At 53.9% G+C, this 19141-nt stretch overlaps 5 protein-coding genes across 5 annotated transcripts; 4 read left to right on the top strand and 1 right to left on the bottom strand.

Moving 5' to 3' along the window:
- Window positions 1-1112: 1112 nt before the first annotated feature.
- On the top strand, window positions 1113-2969 carry J7T54_000852 (NEDD8-activating enzyme E1 regulatory subunit-like protein; the record flags this gene model as incomplete). Its single annotated transcript, XM_051504884.1, has 5 exons — window positions 1113-1302; window positions 1378-1547; window positions 1600-2172; window positions 2228-2534; window positions 2614-2969. 5 exons carry the CDS (start codon window positions 1113-1115, stop codon window positions 2967-2969), a joined length of 1596 nt encoding a protein of 531 aa, XP_051363565.1.
- Window positions 2970-7024: 4055 nt separating this feature from the next.
- On the top strand, window positions 7025-9397 carry J7T54_000851 (putative transcriptional regulatory protein-like protein; the record flags this gene model as incomplete). The annotated part of the gene is made up of 3 exons (XM_051504882.1): window positions 7025-7073; window positions 7130-7355; window positions 7414-9397. 3 exons carry the CDS (start codon window positions 7025-7027, stop codon window positions 9395-9397), a joined length of 2259 nt encoding a protein of 752 aa, XP_051363564.1.
- A 4926-nt stretch (window positions 9398-14323) lies between these two features.
- On the top strand, window positions 14324-16465 carry J7T54_000850 (Golgi nucleoside diphosphatase; the record flags this gene model as incomplete). The annotated part of the gene is made up of 2 exons (XM_051504881.1): window positions 14324-14336; window positions 14406-16465. 2 exons carry the CDS (start codon window positions 14324-14326, stop codon window positions 16463-16465), a joined length of 2073 nt encoding a protein of 690 aa, XP_051363563.1.
- Window positions 16466-16802: 337 nt separating this feature from the next.
- J7T54_000849 (uncharacterized protein) lies at window positions 16803-17378 on the bottom strand (the record flags this gene model as incomplete). The annotated part of the gene is made up of 1 exon (XM_051504880.1): window positions 16803-17378. The coding sequence occupies one exon, from the start codon at window positions 17376-17378 to the stop codon at window positions 16803-16805; it is 576 nt and encodes a 191-aa protein (XP_051363562.1).
- A 603-nt stretch (window positions 17379-17981) lies between these two features.
- On the top strand, window positions 17982-19030 carry J7T54_000848 (uncharacterized protein; the record flags this gene model as incomplete). The annotated part of the gene is made up of 2 exons (XM_051504879.1): window positions 17982-18019; window positions 18070-19030. The coding sequence occupies 2 exons, from the start codon at window positions 17982-17984 to the stop codon at window positions 19028-19030; spliced, it is 999 nt and encodes a 332-aa protein (XP_051363561.1).
- Between the last annotated feature and the right edge of the window lie 111 nt (window positions 19031-19141).

Genomic DNA, 19141 nt, shown 5'->3' with positions numbered 1-19141 from the left:
AACGGGAGCCAGCTGACTAGCCGCAGATACCTAGCTGCTGGTGCCCATGGTGACTATGAGATACGTCCCGTCCAGGACGCCCTTCAAGTCAACGAACATACCAAGATCGTCTATCGTTGGGATGGTAGTAGCACGCATGCCCGAAGGTTCGCCAAAGAGGGCGACTAGCCACCCGAAAACCATGGCGGTTCTTGGTTCTACGGAGGTCTGGTCGATTACTACGGGCTTCCCAATGACGATGTGCGCGACACAATGCTGGCTAATGACTGGCTGCCGGGTAAGATCGGTTTTCCTGACGTGCGGTTCACCTATGCGCTGGAGTTCTCCAAAGGCGGCGACAGTCCCCCCTGGACGTTGGCCGTGATGACGAGGGGATGACAAATCGCCCATGCTGAGCCTAGTAGAGGCGTTTCCTCCAAGTCGAATCAAGCGGCGGAAGCAGAGGTGGGTGTATGCCGCAGAATGCGTGGCTTAAAGTTATCTGGCCAATATCTCTCATCTGGCGAAAAGATGGGTCTGCGGAAGGGCGGACACTGCGTGGAGCCGCCTGACTTGTGGTGCTTGACATGGAGTTCTGTTATCGCCATGATTTCGGTAGCGATTGAAATGAATGGCGTTCGGGAGACTTAACTACTCGCTAGTTTGGTCACGCTCTCAGTTCATGAACAAAGGTCATGTGGATGTCTGGTGTGTCGATGTCAATTGTGAGGCGTGGTGAGTTGGTAGTGCCGGTCCCTTACGTAATGATATGGCGGTGTATGTCGACCCACAATCACTGCGGTTGTCTGCGCCAGCGCCACCACGCTCACATCCGAGTCCATCGTCACTACGGCCGACACGAAACTAACATCGGCAAGAGACAAGCTCTGATCATCTTAAGTTTGACCCTCCGATAAATAATTAGCAGTAGTTGGATGCCGCTCTTTGTTACAAGTTGTCGATTTTGACGGCGAGTCATCACTATACGCTCATCTCCTTCTCCGCGTCGAACAACACAAGTCTCTCGGGAAGGAGAGTCTTAAGAATCGAGATATCGCAACATAAATTGGTTTCTCCGGGAGAGAGGCACACTTGAAACACCAAATCCAACATCTACGGCCACGAGATCCACGATGGTTGATGTAATGGAGCAGACCCCTCCTCTCCTCCATGGGCTCTCAGAGAAGGAGAGAAAGTATGATCGCCAACTGCGTCTATGGGCAGCTTCAGGTCAATCAGCCTTGGAATCAGCAAATATTCTCCTTGTCAACTCTGGATGTGGCACGGTCGGTGTGGAAACACTCAAGAACCTGGTACTCCCGGGTAAGCCGTTCTGTTGTTGCGTTGGCCCTTGAAAAGGGGCTGGCTTAGCTAACTCTAAAATTCAAATTTTTTTAGGAATTGGCAAGTTCACGATAGCCGACGAAGCAAAAGTATCTGATGAGGACTTGGGTGTGAACTTCTTTTTGGATGAGGGCTGCAAAGGCAAGTCTCGAGCTCAGTGCTGTGCGGAGTTCTTGACCGAGCTTAATCCAGAGGTTCGAGGTGACTGGTGGCCGCGTGAAAAGGTGAGCCTGGTATCTACGAAGGGAATAGCATGCAAAACTTACCGTGGTTCAGCATTCATCCAGCTTTGAAGAGCTATTGGCGAGCCCAGAGCCATTCACAGCCATCCTGTACTCTGCGCCTATCAGCGAGGAACGGTTGCAAATGCTGGAAACGTACGCGTCCCAGTTCCAAACGCCTCTGATAGCAGTGCAATCGGCAGGATTCTACGGATATTTCCAGGTCAAGCTCCCGGGAGCCTTTCCGATCGTGGACACTCACCCCGACGACACTGCGATTGATGACCTCAGGGTGCTAGCGCCTTGGCCTGAGCTGGAAGACTTTGCCCGGAACATGACGAAGAATATCGAAAACCTCGACGAACACGATCATGGGCATCTCCCAATGGTAGTACTGCTACTACACTATCTCGAGGAGTGGCGGAAAAGCCATGAGGGCGCCAATCCCATCAACCTGAAAGACAAGACCGAGTTTCGCAAGGGTTTGGAGGCGGCTATGAGGAAGACTAACGCCGATGGAGGCGAGGAGAACTACGAGGAAGCCGTGTCTGGAGTCATGAGGCACGTGCAGCCGCCGGCTCTGCCCAGCACACTCCGCCAGGTGTTTGACTATCAGCGCCGAGGCACTGTAAGCTCCAAAATTACATGTGTCGATGCCACTCAGCTGACGTCGGAACAATTAGGATGCAGACTCCAGCTTCTGGCTTATTGCGGCCGCCGTGAAAAAATTCCACGAGAAGCATGGCACATTGCCAGTGTCCGGAGGTCTTCCCGACATGAAAGCGCAGTCGGACGTCTATATCAGACTGCAGAATCTCTACAAGACCAAAGCCCGCCAAGACGCGCGCGAGGTGCTTGCCACTGTACAGAATATGGAGGGCGGGGCAGATGTCGAGTCGGCTGAAGTCGAACTATTTTGCACAAATGCGCGGTTCATCAAGCTCATCAACGGCGCTGACGTGGCGCCCAAGACTCTTGTCCAGGTCACAGGTAAGCAAGCCGTAGGAGCAGATTGCGGGAAGGGGTCCCAGTTCGACGCTTGAGAGGCTGACCTTTGGTTGCATTGCAGAGCAAGAGCTGGCAAATGACGAAATGGCGGCTGTGGTCGGGCCGGAGATGCCTTACTCATTGATTGGCATCTACCTCGCGCTCACGGCCACGACGCACCTCGAATCCGCATCCGAGGAGGACATTGAATCCTCCATCACTAGTCATGTGCCTATCGCTGCGGGCAAAGAGCGGATATTAAAGGCAGCCAAGGAGGTGGCACGAGCTGGTGGTGTCGAACTGCACAACACGTCGGCTGTTCTTGGCGGTATGGTCGCGCAGGAGATGATCAAGATCATTACGAAGCAGTACATTCCCGTCGACAACACTTGCATCTTTGATGGTATCGACAGCCGCTGCCAGGTCCTCCGCCTATGATGGAGTCATGGACAGCGCAGATGGGGCAATAGCTCACATCGGCGTTAAAAGTTAACAAAAGTCGGGCTTGGTGATGCGACGCGCGGGGATTCGGGGTATGGGGAACCCCATGGGTAGGATTTCGGGCGATGGGAGATGTGTCAAACCGGGGCCAAGTTCCGCGAAAGGAAGGCGTATAGGATATTAGGAAGGGTGGCCTGCGAGGCATCTCCCATTTTGGCCTCGCAACCCTTGTTGATCATGCAGCTTAGGGCGACTCGCCGCATCGCAAGCGCGTGCATCTACTCTTGGCCGCTCCCCACACGGAAGACTTTGTCCCCCGCAACAGAGGACCGCCTACTACTGCAGGTGTTCAGGCACGCAGCTAGCTTCCCGGACCGTGAATCCTTGAGCTAAATTGATTGCGTTGTGCATGGTAGGCAACAAAAGCGACAGATCAGATGAGCCTTGAGGTGTGCGGGAGCTTCTCCAATCATTCCTACGCAGACGATGATGCATTCACGGATCACACGTGCACAGAAGGCCATGGCAAATTGGACTAGTTCTTCCGGCACGTATTACGGTTGAATTGCCCTGCATGTATAGTCTATCGGCTATGGAGCGGCAACTGGCAAGCCACCACCGCTTCTCGGCCATGGTCACAATGTCGGCCGAAGCGTTGCTGGAGATGGCGATTGTGGCGGTGTCCATTGCCTGATCTCGCGAGGTTTTGCTTGTTCGGGCAGACTCACCGCCAGGTTCAGTATGTGTCACTTAATCACAGCACCAACCATAGAGGGGCGGCCTCTCGATGCCTTGGTATGGTTTGCCGCTCCATAATAGGTCACATTGGCTGACTGCAGCGCTGCTCAGCTGAGCTCGAAAATTCATCCCCCAGCCGGCTGCTTTTTTGGTGGCCAAACGTAGGTGGATGAATGTTTACTGATTCCAAACACTCGTCCGTAATCATCGGCGAGCGCCACAGATTTTGTGGCGATGATTCAACATGGCTGATGTCATATCGTGCTAGAAGCTATATGACCCAATGCCAGATGGCTGATGCAGGACGGCACGATATTGACACCCTGTTCAGGTCATGTGCGACTTCTGAAAATCCGGGGTGCTTCGCCAGCTTCTCCCCGAGGGCCGAGACGGCCCAGATGAACTCGCCTTCTATACTTGAATGAGACTATGTGTTTGGCGCCGGGAAGACGGTCGTCGCTCGTCAACATATGTGACCTTCGCGAACTACGCGATCACTGTTTCCCCGCATTGAGGATCGACGACGGAACTGGCACGAGAGGGTTCAATCGGGAAGACATCCGATACCGAGAGGCGTGCGAGGAGAAGCTACGGGCGTGGCAGGATACTCGTTGATTGACTACCCCTCATACCAGACAGCTGAGGGACAAAAAAAAAGCCTGCGAAGGCATGAGAAAGGGACGGGCCAAGGCACAGTGACTAGTCGCACGTGTCCGCATTGATCATGATCTTGGCAGACCTACGCACATGAGCGATCACTACGAGTCAAAGTTACGAAAAGCAGAAGATTCACGACAACGCTGCAGCAGGAGCGTGGAGAGACAAGGAGCAGCGGGTAATTACCTATTGTGCTGCTTGGCCCGGGGCACGGGCGCCAAGTTTTGTATGCCTTGCTGCCAGCCAGAGGGCAGATCGAGGCTCGCCGGGATCCCAGGCTGCCTGACACGTGTTCGGGTACCATCATAGGAGAGAAATGAGGGACTGCACTCAGAGTCTCAGACCAGACTCTTGCCTGTCCAGATGAAAGGACCTTGCTGGTTCCAGGAGTGTTGCATTCTTGGACTGGTACTACACACAAGTCGGTCCTTTTCGTGTAACCTGTCAAAATCCTTTGAACACTCATGCGTCCATCGAGCCAGCGGCCGCCTAAGATGTAATATGTACGACTATGTCGTAATTCGAAATCCACAATGAACAGCTTCCATCGGGAACGCATAAAGGTTGGCATGTTGAAACGTGGTGCTGCATGACCGTGACGTCCCCGCTCCAGTAGGTGACTCCTGTGGACAATGAATCATGGCGCACCGCAAACGTTTGTCGACAGCGCAAGCACCCAAGATATTGTAATCGTACCAAGAGCCTGGAGTAATGACTTTTTGAGCGTCGGTGCATAAAGGGTCAAACCACTGACAGATGATATCGTTTCTTGTCTAGGTGGACAGTGAATTCGCCCCGGTCCTGACAACACCGACCTGATGATTAAAGAGCGCAGACCCAAGTTGGAATACGCGGAAACTACCTGTAACTTGTGACCTGGCCCGGAGGGTCACGCCGTGGTTCCGTGCCTGTCCATTTCCCCAATTCATGCGAAACTTTTGATTCCGCTGCACTAGACTACAAGCAGACTAGTAGCTACAGCTGCTAAAGCGTGGCTTTATCGTTCTGGTATAGTCTAGGCCTCTAGGCCTCTAGGCCCGGGCACTAAAGACATGGAGCACGGCAGTACAGTACGTCACTTAGCCTACCCTGGTTAGCATCACTTGTGAGCTGGCTGTCCATTCAGGCACGATCCCTGATTCCCATACACAAGAACGTACCCCGGATTTGGGCGCTACCTGCGTCTACCTTAGTGACTCTGGTCGACCACATCACCCTGTTCATCCAACCAAATGCGAGTCTGCAACGCAAATATCCTCGCCATGTTTCTGCGAGCGATTCTCCAACTGGTATGGTGACATGCCCGGGGTTTTCAAGCTTCTTCAGACTTTGCCCATGGCCTTGAGGCTGGCTTCGCGGTCCGTCACCCCCCCCTCCGCTAGTTAGCCACCCCCGTTAAGCTTGCTCTTCCACTTGCCGCTCGACTGCCTGCTTACAACGAGCCGGCCTGCATTGATCGACGAGAGCTCTGCTCGTGTTGGGCGAGGTCAGAGGCACCAGGGTAGGCTCCTCTCCTCGAAAACACCACACTGCCCGCACATGTCAGTAGCTCCTTCTCTGGAAATGTTTCCAGGAAGCACATGGATATTACCCAGTGCGGTGGAGGGTAGATCCTGATAGTCACGGAACGACCTGCTGATCTTTCCCGGCCTTTGGACGATCGCTGGACAGTTTTGTACTGTCAGAACCGGCTGTTCTTAATTACTAGTATGGCTTCGTCAACGCGACCACCGGAACGCCACGCACCCTGAACAGTCTTGTGCTACGCAGTCATTGCCGGAACCAACACAACGGCATCCGTCCGTCTGGTACGACTAGTCTAGCTAGGTACGTTGGCCCCCATAGACAATAGGAAACACGCAACTTGCCGGGGCCGGGCCAATCCTGTCTGGTCCCTGGCCGACCCGTTCGGCAGGCGGCTAGCGCAAGGTAGCTTGGGAGGGACTCGCAGTGGCTAAAGTGACAGAGACGGGGCGTGCGAGTTGTAGGTATCGCGCTGGTGCCGCCGCCGCCTTGTTTTATTCTGCCAATGTACGTACTCTTCGCGCGATTATCAACCTACACCCACATGAACATTGCCCCAAATACGGAGATTCATGTTACCCCACACGAAGCCCCGTTTCTGCTCTCCTACACCCGCTCAGCGGGCTGTTGAGGTATCTCTCCCAAGGCACTGTACAGCCGCTGAGGGCTCAGATCACACACACCATGACCAGCAGCGAACCCTATCATATTCTAGGAACTTGACTCCAGTCTCCATCCCAGCGCCTCAAGATGCTTGGCCATCTTTAGCACCCCCTGTCCCCTGTCCCCGAACCCCCTTCTCCACACTTCGGTTCCCGCTCACGCCTGTGTCTGCCGATGAACTGTCTTGGACGTCCGCACGTATTACCATGGCCAGGGGTGCTGGGGGTGAGACCCGAAACAACGCACGATACTTCATTCATTTAAATAAGTGTTCCATCGCCGCCGGCCTCTTCAGTTTGCCACCTTCACGTCAATGGTGCTCGGCTGTATTTCTTGGCTCCCATGTGTATACTTATCCGACCTTGGACTCGTGCTCTTCTTTTCGATCCCATCCACACGTCTGTCCGCCGATGCATGAACGACCAACACATCTTGGCAGCATTAGTATATGGTACTGAACTCGCCCCAACATGGCACCCACAGCTCATCCGCCAACTCAAGGTGGCATGTTCCACACATGTGAGTCCATTTCTTCCACATCTACAACATCGACCGTGTCTAAGACTCGAGTTCAGTCCAAGGAGTCACCCCTCGCAAGACTTTGACTGAAGCCAGCGATGGCGGCAAGTCAAATTCCAACAGCGGCAACAAGAGAATCACAACACCACATGCATGTGCTGAATGCAAGAGACGCAAAATCCGCTGTGACGGTCAACAGCCCTGCGGCCAATGCCTTTCGAGCCGCGCTCCCAAGAGATGTTTCTACGATAAGCATCGCCAGAGGGTCATCCCCTCGAGGAAGTGAGCAGCCCCTTTAGAGGTCTTTTCTAGGATACTGATGCTGATGAATCGTCCCCAGGACCTTGGAGGCTTTATCGCAGCAATTAGAAGAATGCCGATCCGTCCTCAAGCGACTTTATCCCGAACACGATGTGCCGACCCTCCTATCGCTTTCCCGCCAAGAGCTGGTGGACATCATCCACCGAAGGGACGCCAACACACCAGAATCACTGCTCTCACCGTCATCCCAGGGCTCGCCCATCAAGCAAGACTTCGATTCCTGCCATGGGTCAGATGTCAGCTTCACCAGCTTCGAACAGATGCCAAGCCTGGATGCGGAATGGGACGACGAAGGACGGCGCCAGGAGTCTATGCCCTCAGAAACCGATGCCTTGAACGCAGGGAGCCTGGTGGGCGATCGCCAGACCTCGTACCTCGGAGCTTCATCAATCAAAGCGGCCTTGATGGTCATGCTCAAAGCTCAGCCTCAGCTCAGGCACTCGCTCACTCCGCCGCTCAACAACGTCGAGATGACGAGCAATCTTCCAGTCATTCGACAACGGTCCATTGTGCCGAAGGACACGTCACGCATTCCTTGGTCATGGAAGGGCCAGACGCTGATCGACGCGTATTTTAAGCGCGTGCACGTCTTCATTCCCATGCTGGAAGAGGGTACTTTCCGCTCGGACTACCTGGAGGGTCAGCGATGCGATGCCCCTTGGCTAGCGCTGCTCAACATGGTGTTTGCCATGGGCAGCATTGTCGCCATGAAGTCGGATGACTTCACCCACATCGACTACTACAACCGAGCCATGGAGCATATCACCATTGATGCTTTTGGCAGCAATCACATTGAAACCGTGCAATCTTTGGCCATTATTGGTGGCTACTATCTTCACTACATCAACAGGCCCAACATGGCCAACGCCATGATTGGCGCGGCTGTTAGGATGGCTAGCGCTCTGGGCTTGCATCGAGAATCACTTGCGCAGGGAACGACAAGCGACGGAGCCTCGGCCGAGACACGGCGGCGCACGTGGTGGTCGGTCTTTTGCCTCGATACTTGGGCCACCACAACGACGGGCCGCCCGTCTTTTGGGCGGTTTGGTCCAGCTATCAACATCAATGCCCCTGGATTCGGGATGGATCAGGCCCACGACTCGGCGCAGCATGCCGGCATTTTGCCCCTTGTGGAGAATGTCAAGTTTTGCAAAATCGCCACACAGATCCAGGATCTGCTGGCCATCACTCCTCTCGTCCGAGCGGAAGACCGAAGCAGCATGGACGGCCAGCTGGTGAACTGGTACGGCAGTCTACCCTGGCTGCTGCGCACCTCGGATCCTTGCGCAGAACCGCTCTACATTGCCCGGTGCATTATGAAGTGGAGATACCAAAACCTCCGCATGCTATTGCATCGTCCAATCCTCCTCACAGTGGCCAGTGGCAGCTCCCAGCCTTCCGATAAGGACTGTGTCGCCGTGGAGACGTGTCGGGAGATGGCCAAAGCCACCATTGGAGATATCTCCCGCGAATGGACTCGGAATCAGATGTCAGGATGGAACGCGGTCTGGTTCCTCTACCAGGCGGCCATGATACCCCTGGTGAGCTTGTTCTGGGAGTGCGGCAGCTCACAAGTTTCCGAGTGGCAAGAGCAGGTTGAGACTGTTCTCGAACTGCTAGAGGCTATGGAAGACTGGTCCATGGCCGCTCGCCGCTGCCGAGAAGTCGTATGGCGCATGTACGAGTCCAGTCGTCAAACAGCGTCGACGCCCAAGCAGGACAATGCTCGGGCTCCCGCTTTGCACATCTTGACCGACCAGGGACTAGTCATGAACGACAGGGATTTCCACTTGTCGCCAATCGGCCTGGAGTCGGGGGACATGATGGGCTTGATGGAGCAACAGGGTCTTTGGGACCTTGACGGGATGTGCTGGGCACAGAACCAGGGCCCACTAGCCACCGACGGCGGGATGTGCGACCTCAACGAAAGCATGGTGGGTATGGACTATACAGCCATGGGCAACGCAGACCACATGATGGACCCTGCGTTCTTCGTGCAGTGATTCAGGGCAGCAGCATGTACCATCGGGGTACAGTATCGGCGCAGGGCATGATTTGGACATGAAGGTGCATCAACGGAAAATTAGCAGGCGCTGGATAGCATGGACTAGGGGGGCCACAATGGACTACTTGGGAGTTTTTGGGAGGCGGCATACTTAGCGGCGCGTCTTGGTGGCTTTTAGGGGCAGTGAACTTTCGACTACTATGATTGTACGGCAAGGCAGAGTAGGATGTATGAAAGAATCCCCAGCAACGATTAACATCTCGGGAACCTTTCTGAAGCTGCATCAATGACTCTTGTATGAAAGCCATACCGCGTGAAAAACAGACTTGTAGACGCAACTTTGACTACGGCCCACCTGCAGTGCTGTGGGACAGCATTTGGTACGTCCAATGCTAGGGCGAGAGGACGAAACGCACATTGTGGATTTTCGGCTTCCTGAAGGGCGGATGAGGTTACGCAGGCTGGGTATGACCCGACTGATGCCGGATAAGAGCCTAAGGGCGGCCACCGAGAATTTGGCGAGGCTTGTGACGCATCAACCCACGCAGTCGTTTTGTGTCTGGTAGTTTCGCCGAAGTCAAGTCCATGCGACTGGAAACGGCGGTGTCACTGGGGCAAGGGGGTCGGAAACGCGACCTCAAGAGAAATGTTTCTTCCTCTTGCGCTGATTGTTTCATTAGCGCAGTCAACAAGGCGAGTGTTTCACGCCAGGGTCGTTGCAGATGGGGAAACTCATGCACCGAAACGTATTCATCTGCCGTTTAAGGTCTCAATCTGGATCGACGGGCCTCACTACCGAATCTACTCGGTTTGCGTACGGGGTCATGATGGTAGGCCCTGGGTCCTGTCCAGGCTGTCCTTCGTGTGTCTGACTGAAATCTTAGCAAGCAGAGGAGCACTCGGCATTTGTTCGTGCAACATCAACCCTAGCTTGTGTCACGTATGGTCCATAATCGATGCAACTTAATGCCGGGGCAGGTTACCAGAATCGTGGGCTATTGTCCGAGGGCGACGTCGTGCAGCGCATCTGACCAACTTGATGGGATGGGGGCTGGAGAGTTGAACGTGGCCATCATTTAGCCTGATTATTAGCCAACTTGAACGTACATGTAAGATGATGAACATGCGCGGGAATACGTGATGGTAGATGTAGGTACGGATTGGTGCTATCCACCTGACCCTTAGAGTGATGACTCCACAATCTTTTGTCTCCTGACTCTGGAGTCGCGACTCACACCCTTGCTTGACGATGACCTCACGGTGCGCAACTTGGTCGGGCACAACTACTCGGTGGGCACCATGCGAAGCGAAACGCTTTTCTGAATGCTTCCTGTAGTTGTGTGAAATAGCTGATATTACAGTCCGAGACTTCTTCGCTCACGGCCCGTGGATATCGTCACGGTGCTCCCTCTGCCGAGACCGGGACGGATATGGAGCTGCTGCAGGGCACGAGTGAACAGCTTCGAGCAGCAAAAGCAGGATAGACTCAGTAGTAGCTGTATGATAGGTTCACTTACATGCCCGGCTATCACCCGGTGTGTTCTTGTCATGGCGAGATACAGCTATACTTGACAAAAATGAAATCCCGAGCCGCGACTGCCTCCAAGAGCACCGCAACTGCATCGTAACTGCGGAAGGAAGGCAACGGGTCACCTCACTGTATTTTTATGCCACTCCATATTCCCGGCCAATATTGGCTTCGGCCTCGAAATCATTGCAGCCTTTCGCTTCGCTTCATCTTCCCCTTGATCAGCACTTGCGTTGGCAGTTTCGCAAGCGGGCATGTCGAAATGGAGCACACACTGACTTGCAATAATCTGAGATGCAGGACTGAACTGGCGGAGAAGGCCTTGGTCACCACGTGCAGGTAAATGGATCAGTCGTGGTGTTCGATATGACTTTGCTCACAAGCTACTTGTCCAAGCCACATCTTCTGTCTCGATTGTGCACAGCAACTCGGCATCACCGCTCAAAGCTCAAATCGACGTACATGTCCCGCTTGTAGAGAAGCATTATCGAATCCCGATGATGCTGTCATCATCAAGCTCAATCCAAGTGAAGACTACAAAACGAGCGTGCTCAGCGGTCTAAGCCCAAATGTCATCATGGAATGCGCAGGACGTGCCCTCAGCTTTTGGACCTACCAAATAAACCAGGAAATCTGTTAACAGCGCCATCTATACAAGACATTGACCGACAAATACTCGGTGCTCAATCTTCAACTTGACAAGACGGTTAACGATGCCAACGCGGAACTCGAGAGCCTACACCAGAAACACGAGAGTAAGCCAATTTTCGGATGCTTTCTATGAGCGCCTTCGACTCACCTGATGCCACAGCACTGATCGCGGAGTGCGAGGGCATGCGGCGAAGAAACGAGGGACTTGTACAGCAGTACAGAGACAAGACCCGACAAGTGCTACAGCTGCAGGAGGCGTATGACAAGGTCAAGAGGAAAGTTGAAGTCGGCGAGATTGAAAAGGCAGCGTTCAATGCCGTCGACTCTTCGATTCTACACGCCGCTCAGCAAGCTACGCAGAAGTATGACGCACATAGTTATACCCGCCCTCAGCAGCAGCCCGGGCAAGCCCCTGATCATCCCAGCACAATGAACTCTCGACAATCCCGTGCCCCCAATCTCGGACTAGGGTTTGGGAATCGTACATGGGCTACACAGCGTATGTCACCCCAGATAGGTAAAACTTAAAGCCAAAGTGAAAAAGGTTGCGCTAAGGGACACAGACGAAAACGTAGGAGCAGCGCATCGAAGCACCATGCGGCAAAGATTCGGTCAACCAGCAGGACACGGTTCTCTCGAATATCCTACTTACACTGGCACTTCTGCGAATGGACATGATCTGAGCGGGCGCCCAGCGGATGGCAATATACCTAAGTTCGGCAATAGCCGCACAGGCTTATCTGGCGTAGGACTAACATCAGGTCTGAAGGTCAGCCAGCCGGCTAGCACGTCCGGCCTTGATGCTCACATGCGAGGGCGCTGACAGCAATCTGCAGGCTCCAACTGTTGCCCTGGATCACCGAGCTATTCCGGGTTCAAACAATTCCAATAGGATAAGCGAAATCGCATTGAAGAGTTGCAAGGGCGCGTGCTGGTATGCACAGGCATTCCCAGTTGGTCCACTCAGGACAGACCGTGACCCCCTTTGTCGTATTGCTGGGCACCCTCACCAAACTAAGACATTAACGCGTGATTGTTGACAAAGACGTCGCAAGGGAACATGGTGTCGACGTGCAGATTTCCTCCAATACAGTCATTAACGATATTCAATTCTTTGTCCATCCTCATTGGTCGACCGCGCTTGGTCCTATCCTGACTTACTTATATCGTCGACATCGGTGCCGTGGTTGTGGAATCAACAAGCAAGAACCATCCAAGCCACCCGACCAAAAGATTCTCAATGATATTCCAAAGATCCCGAACCATATCTAGTCCTCGCGGAGAACAGCGAGTTTTTATATCCACGCCGACGAGCCGACGGGCTAGTATTTGCGAGATCATCCCGACCCCTTCATCGCCAAGGCAGATCCAAGACGTTCAGACTCTTCTGATTGAGGCTCGGATCTTCATCCCTCCTGCCTCGTCTTTCATCTCATTCGATAAGGAGAAGCTTGGCCGACGAGAAGAAGCACTGTCATCGCATCCCTCTTTGCAACTACACGGAGCTGTGTCGGCTGCCCGACGCGATCGGGAGCTTATCTCTGAGGAGGATGATAAGCTAAACGTGTTGCATTGCGCTTGCTCGAGCTCCCGATCATCGACATCGGCCGATTTAAAGGAACAGCACGTGATTGGGCACGACTATGGCTCACCAGTTTGCAAAGAGAAAGGGCCGCAGTCTGTGAGGGTGTCGGGCAGTCACTGCCACGATCAGACCGGAGTCTTGAAACGGAAGATCCGTTTCCTATCCATCTTGAGAGCTTGCTTCCGGTGATCTGAGGTCTGGAAGATCTGTGAACTCTCAAGGCCACTCGGCACAAAGTGGCTACCTTATGAATTTGTTAGCATTGACGTTCCACAAATGCGTGGACAGCTCAGCATCGATAGCAAAGGTGCGCGTCGCCAGATTTTGAAGCGGAACCTAAGCGACCGGAAGTCTTTCCCTGATGAATTGGAAAGGGGTTTATTGCCTGACATACCTACTACTTAAACCGCTGCTCATCCGTGTGCTGGCTGACACAATACGTGCCTGTACTCAGTCTCGTGCTAACTCCCGCTAACATGCTCCGTGGCTCTAATTGCAGGCCTGGAGTGCAAGCGGGATTGTTCATTGGTCTGCTCGGCCAAACTTCCCTGCTGAAACCAGCCGACCCGCCTGCAGCAGGCGTGCAAAGCTTGACCATTGTTAGTGCACGATGTTCCGACAAAAACGGTTCTGGCCCCGGACCAGAAGCGCAATGGGCTGGGTCCCTTATTATCAGCTGCCTGGGGAAGGATACCTGTAAATCAGGATCATCCCGCTTCCAGATCGCAGCTCATCCATCCGATTCCGCCGAGCAACGCTCGTTTTCTTTCGCTACTTGGTACTGACTGAAGCAATTGGCTGGGGATGCTTACCGGTCCTATTTGAACATCGACTCCTCTCGCTTTTCTCTTGTCGTTTCGTCCTTCCGAGCGCTGCATCAACCCTGCGCCTAAAATTAGTATAATTCGCCTCCCCGCCGATCCCCTGCAAGGAACCGAGTCTCCTGAGCACCAGGAGAAAATCGACATCCGAAGGCTGACTGAGGCCCGTGTCGCCCTCGATAGAGTTTTCTACCCGTCTCAAGAACTCCATCTTGGCTAAATTAATCCTCGATATCCCCGCCACTCGACTTGGCATCGAACTGCGATACGAGATTGCGAAGCGATTACTGCCCAAAGCGCGGAAATAAACAGTCCGTCCTTCGCGGTGCGCGCGCAACAATGGGCAAGCATTGTACGTGAATCCCTTGATTGTCGCTTCGTTCCCTCCTGGCAGCGCACCAGAGACTGATATCTGTGATAGCACAATACGGCGTCATCCTTGACGCCGGCTCGTCCGGTACCCGGGTCTACGTGTACAAGTGGAAGAATCCTGCCAGAGCGAGTGCAAAGGCGTCCTCCGAGGAAGAGCTTCGCAGTCTGCCCGAGATCAAACTAAAAGATAGCAAAAAAGTCCACCCTGGCGTCTCGTCCTTCGCAGAGCGACCCAGTGCTATTGGCAAAGATCACCTGAAAGAACTCCTCGAAGTGGCCTACAACAAGATTCCCGCCGATAAGATCCCTGAGACACCTGTTTTCCTTCTCGCGACGGCCGGTGTTCGCCTCCTACCAGATTTTCAACAAAGAACGCTCCTCGGCAACATTTGCCAATGGCTTCAGAAGAACACGCGCTTCGATCTGCCGGACTGCAGTACACATGTTCAAGTCATCAAGGGCGAGACTGAGGGGTTGTACGGTTGGATTGCGGCAAACTATCTGCTTGGAGGTTTCAATCACCCGCAAGGGGAGGGGATCGGCCTCGGCCAGAGTCACCACCATACGTATGGTTTCCTCGACATGGGCGGAGCTTCGGCTCAGATCGCCTTCGCCCCGAACTCAACAGAGGCGGAGAAGCACGCAGACGATCTCAAGCTTGTGCGCATGCGACATCTCGATGGCAGCCCGGCTGAGTACCGCGTCTTTACGACAACATGGCTAGGCTTTGGCGCGAATCAGGCTCGCGAGCGCTTCGTCAAGAACCTGCGGGCGCAGTACAGCCCTGAGACGAATGAGATACCAGACCCATGTATGCCGCATGGCCTTGTCACCAACATGCAAGGTGATCCGATTGCCGGTCAGCCGACCGAGGGCGAACAGGTTCTGGTAGGGATTGGGCAATTCGACGAATGTCTGCGTCTTACGTATCCCCTTCTGGAAATGGATGCCCCGTGCGACGATAAACCTTGTCTCATCAATGGCAAGCATGTCCCTGCACTCGACTTCAAAGTCAATCGCTTTGTGGGCGTTTCCGAATATTGGCATACAACGCACGGCGTATTCGGAGGCAAGGATACCCCTTACGACCTCGAGGCGTACCAAAATAGCGTACTGGATTATTGCAGCCGCGACTGGTCGGACATTGAGCGGGATGACCTAGAGAAGCGCAAAAAGTCTCCGGAGAGGAAAGCCGAAGATGCGCGCGAAGCTTGCTTCAAGGCTTCTTGGCTCATCAACATGCTCTACGATGGCATCGGCATTCCACGCGTCGGCTTGGAGGCACCAATCTTGAATTCCACCGACATGGACGGCTCCTTTCAGCCAGTGGACACTATTGACGGAGTGGAGTTGAGCTGGACGCTTGGCAAGATTGTACTCTACGCTGCGGGCCAGGTACCGAGCATAGGAGAACCTTTACCCGTCGGCTTTGGCACCAACGTGGCAACAGGGACGCCAATTGATTTTGAGCACGCTGGCTCTATCCCACAGATGCCATTCACAGGCGGGCTGGACGATGAGATTGAGGATGAAGACATCAACACGGATGAGCCCGTCTACCGGCCACCGCCACCATCTCACAAGCCCACTCCCAAGAGGAAGGTGAACCTGGCGCCCATCATATTTGGCGCCATATTCCTAATCATTATCATTTTCTTTGTTCTCCGCCGGCCGGAGCGCAGAAGGCGTCTATGGAATCTGGCACGCCGCCGCAGTCGCTCTTCTTCAGGTCGCAAGCCCAAAGGATCGGGTGGCCGAGCACTCACTCTTGCGAATAAGATTTTTGGCAGAAGCCACCATCAATACGAGAGAGTTATGGAAGAGGGCGAGGCCGCTACGAACATGGAGCTAGGCGGTGCCGAGGTGGACGAATTCGATGCCTCTGACAGCAGCGAAGGATCCAAGGGGCAGAAATCCGCCCTGGCCTCATCAAAGCAAGATGAAAGCAACTGCAATAGCGAGCTCCGTCCTCCCAACGCCTTGGACCGTCGAGGTCTCGCCGTCCGGACGGAGAGCAGAGAGCGCATGGGTGCAATTGGTCGACGAAGCAGAGCAGCGAGCCCCCAGCGCCAGAAGAGCCCTTTAGCTTCGCCCATGGATCGAGACTAGGGTAGTTTTTACAACATGCATTGGAGGATGTCTTTTCATTGAAGATCAGCCGCGCGGGTTCGATAGGCTGCACTTTTAGCTTCACATGTTGGTTCGACGGGACGGCAGCACAGTATAACATTGGGATCATTGGCCACGGCGTCAGGGTAGCCTCAAACATGGTTCTGGACAGGAATTTCGTTTCATTCTGCATCTTGCTAGGTAAGTAATCACATAAGCATTGGCACATTCGTGGCCTACAGGCCCCACACAAGGCGAAGAATTATTGGTAGTCTGTAATAGGATATTTCTACAAAGGCAACAATCTTCTGCGCGTCATTTTGCCATCAAAACAATCTCAGTCGGCCTGTTTCTCTAAAAAACTGGGGTCTGCCCTGACTCTTGACTCGAACTTTTTCCACCAATCCTCGAACGCTTTCAGTGGCACGACCTCGACGCCACCAGGTCCGGCTGTTCCGCTGAAGCTGGTGAGAAAGTTGAATGCATTTTGAATGATGCGCTGAGCCAGCACGACAGTAGAGGGCTGACTCCCGGGTGCATTGGGCTTGCTGGCCGCTAGCTCCTGCAATCGCCGCCCGACTTCCTCCTCACTTTCCACGTCGATGCCGATGACCAACCCATCACCTTCACCACCTCCTCCGACCTTGAACATGGCGCTCTCTTTGCCGGGGCCTATGCCCCCTAGAAACTTGAAATTAGGGTTGCCTGAGGCTACCGACGAAGCTGTAGCCACGTAGATGGCGGCTGCTGTCTGAGGTGGCAGGGTGACATTTGGTAAGAGGAGGATAGTGACGTGGGTGAATGGTTTCGTAGTGGGGAGTGCATATAAGCATGATGTTGGTGAAGGTGTCGACGAAGGCTCGGTGATCAGAGGATGGCCCGTTGGGACGAGGCCAAAGAGTGGAGCTGACATGGTGGTGATCGAGCTACTTGTTGACTTTGTTTATGAGTGAAGGATGGCGATGTGTGAGGAGGATCGTGGTTGCGAGTGGTGCGATTTCGCGGCCGACAGATGGTCCATGGAACAGCGAGTCCGAGCCCTGGCCACAAGGAGTATGCGTGGAGGAAAATGCGTTCAAAAGGTAAATATACTTGCGTGTAGCAGAATCCGAGGGAGTCTAGGTTTCATTGTCAGTGCTGGATATGCCTTCGCCATGTCACGGTTGAAAGCCTGGAGTTGACGTCGATGTGGGGCATCAATACTCCGTAAGGGGAACCATATTCTGTCTCAACGAATCGATATCGCAGTGGTCGCAAAGTGCCGCATGAGAAGGTCGAGCAATTTCATCAAAGCGCCGTAGTTCCTTACGAGCGCTCAGCTCGTTGTAACACGGTCTAAGGTAAGGCCAGGTAGGAAGTATGCTAGGCAATATATCAACAAATCTCTCGTACTAAGTAAGTCATAGGATCTGGGTACAAATTTTACGTTGCTGCCCCTCCAAAACCCCTCCACCGTAAAACTCCATTATCGACCAAAGCATCCAGGTCCATTGCGATTCTGTACACAGTCAGAAAGATGAAGTCTAATATCGAACTCATTGGGGAGGTTGACAAGTAGGCCCTCGGACGGTCATTTGGCCCGAGTCTCTCACTTACACCATCAGATTCGCATACTCAGATGAGACTTCTGCGAGGCTGCAGCAGAAGCAGGAGACGCTGTGGACTTTGCTTTGGCGTGATGACGAGGGCTTCTATCCTGTTGGTTATATTCTTGATCGCGTCTTGGCCGAGCTTCAGGCGGCTCCCCAGGACGTCAGAGGTCCCCTGACGTGGGACAAACGCGCTCGAACAATCCGGCTGCTGGAGGGTGTAGAACCCGAGGCTGAAAGGACGCAGCAGATTGCGAAGCTCACGGGCTACTGGCGACAGAAAGAAACCTTTCCCCTTCTGAAAGGTTGGCGGAACGAGCTCTGGCCCGTGTACGGGCGCAAAGGCGAGTTACTGTTCAGTATGGAGAGGACAGCCGTGGGGCTCTTGGGCGCCATGCGGTATGGTGTGCACATGATTGCATACATCAAGGACGATTCGGCTCCATACGGTATCCGGTTCTGGGTTCCTCGCAGAGCGGCTAACAAATCCACGTTTCCGGGCATGCTCGACAACACTGTCGCCGGCGGCCTCGCTACAGGCGAAGATCCCTTCGAGTGCCTGATCCGCGAAGCAGATGAGGAAGCTGATCTCCCCGGGAACGTTGTCCGGTCGCGCGCAAAGCACGTCGACGTTGTCACGTACATGTACATCACAGAGAAGGAGCGCGTGGGCGAGGCCGATTATATTTACCCAGAATGTCAATGGGTCTATGATCTGGAGCTACCGATAGACGTCATCCCCCAGCCAAAGGATGGCGAGGTCGAGGAGTTCTGCTTGTGCGATGTGAGCGAGGTCAAGGCGCAGTTGGCAGCAGGGGAGTACAAGCCTAACTGCGCCCTGGTGGTGATAGCTTTCTTCATCAGACACGGCATCCTGACGAAAGAGAACGAGCCTGATCTCGTGAGCATTGAGAAAAGGATTCATCGCGATTTGCCGTTTCCGGGGCCGCACAAGGTGTCTTCGTTCAAATGGTAAGGCGGGGTGGGACAGCAGCGAGCAATTTGTGTCTTGACGCTGTGTGAGAGAGTATGTTGGGTGACAAGGTCGATCTTCGTTGGAGATTTTGGATGTCTTCATTCCTTCATG

This window comes from Emericellopsis cladophorae, assembly GCF_022114955.1.
Source record: "Emericellopsis cladophorae strain MUM 19.33 chromosome Unknown NODE_11_length_583618_cov_114_125112, whole genome shotgun sequence".
In the NCBI taxonomy this organism is placed as follows: Eukaryota; Fungi; Ascomycota; class Sordariomycetes; order Hypocreales; family Bionectriaceae; genus Emericellopsis; species Emericellopsis cladophorae.
Note: the sequence above shows the minus strand (reverse complement) of the source record. Positions and strands in the feature narration are given on the sequence as shown.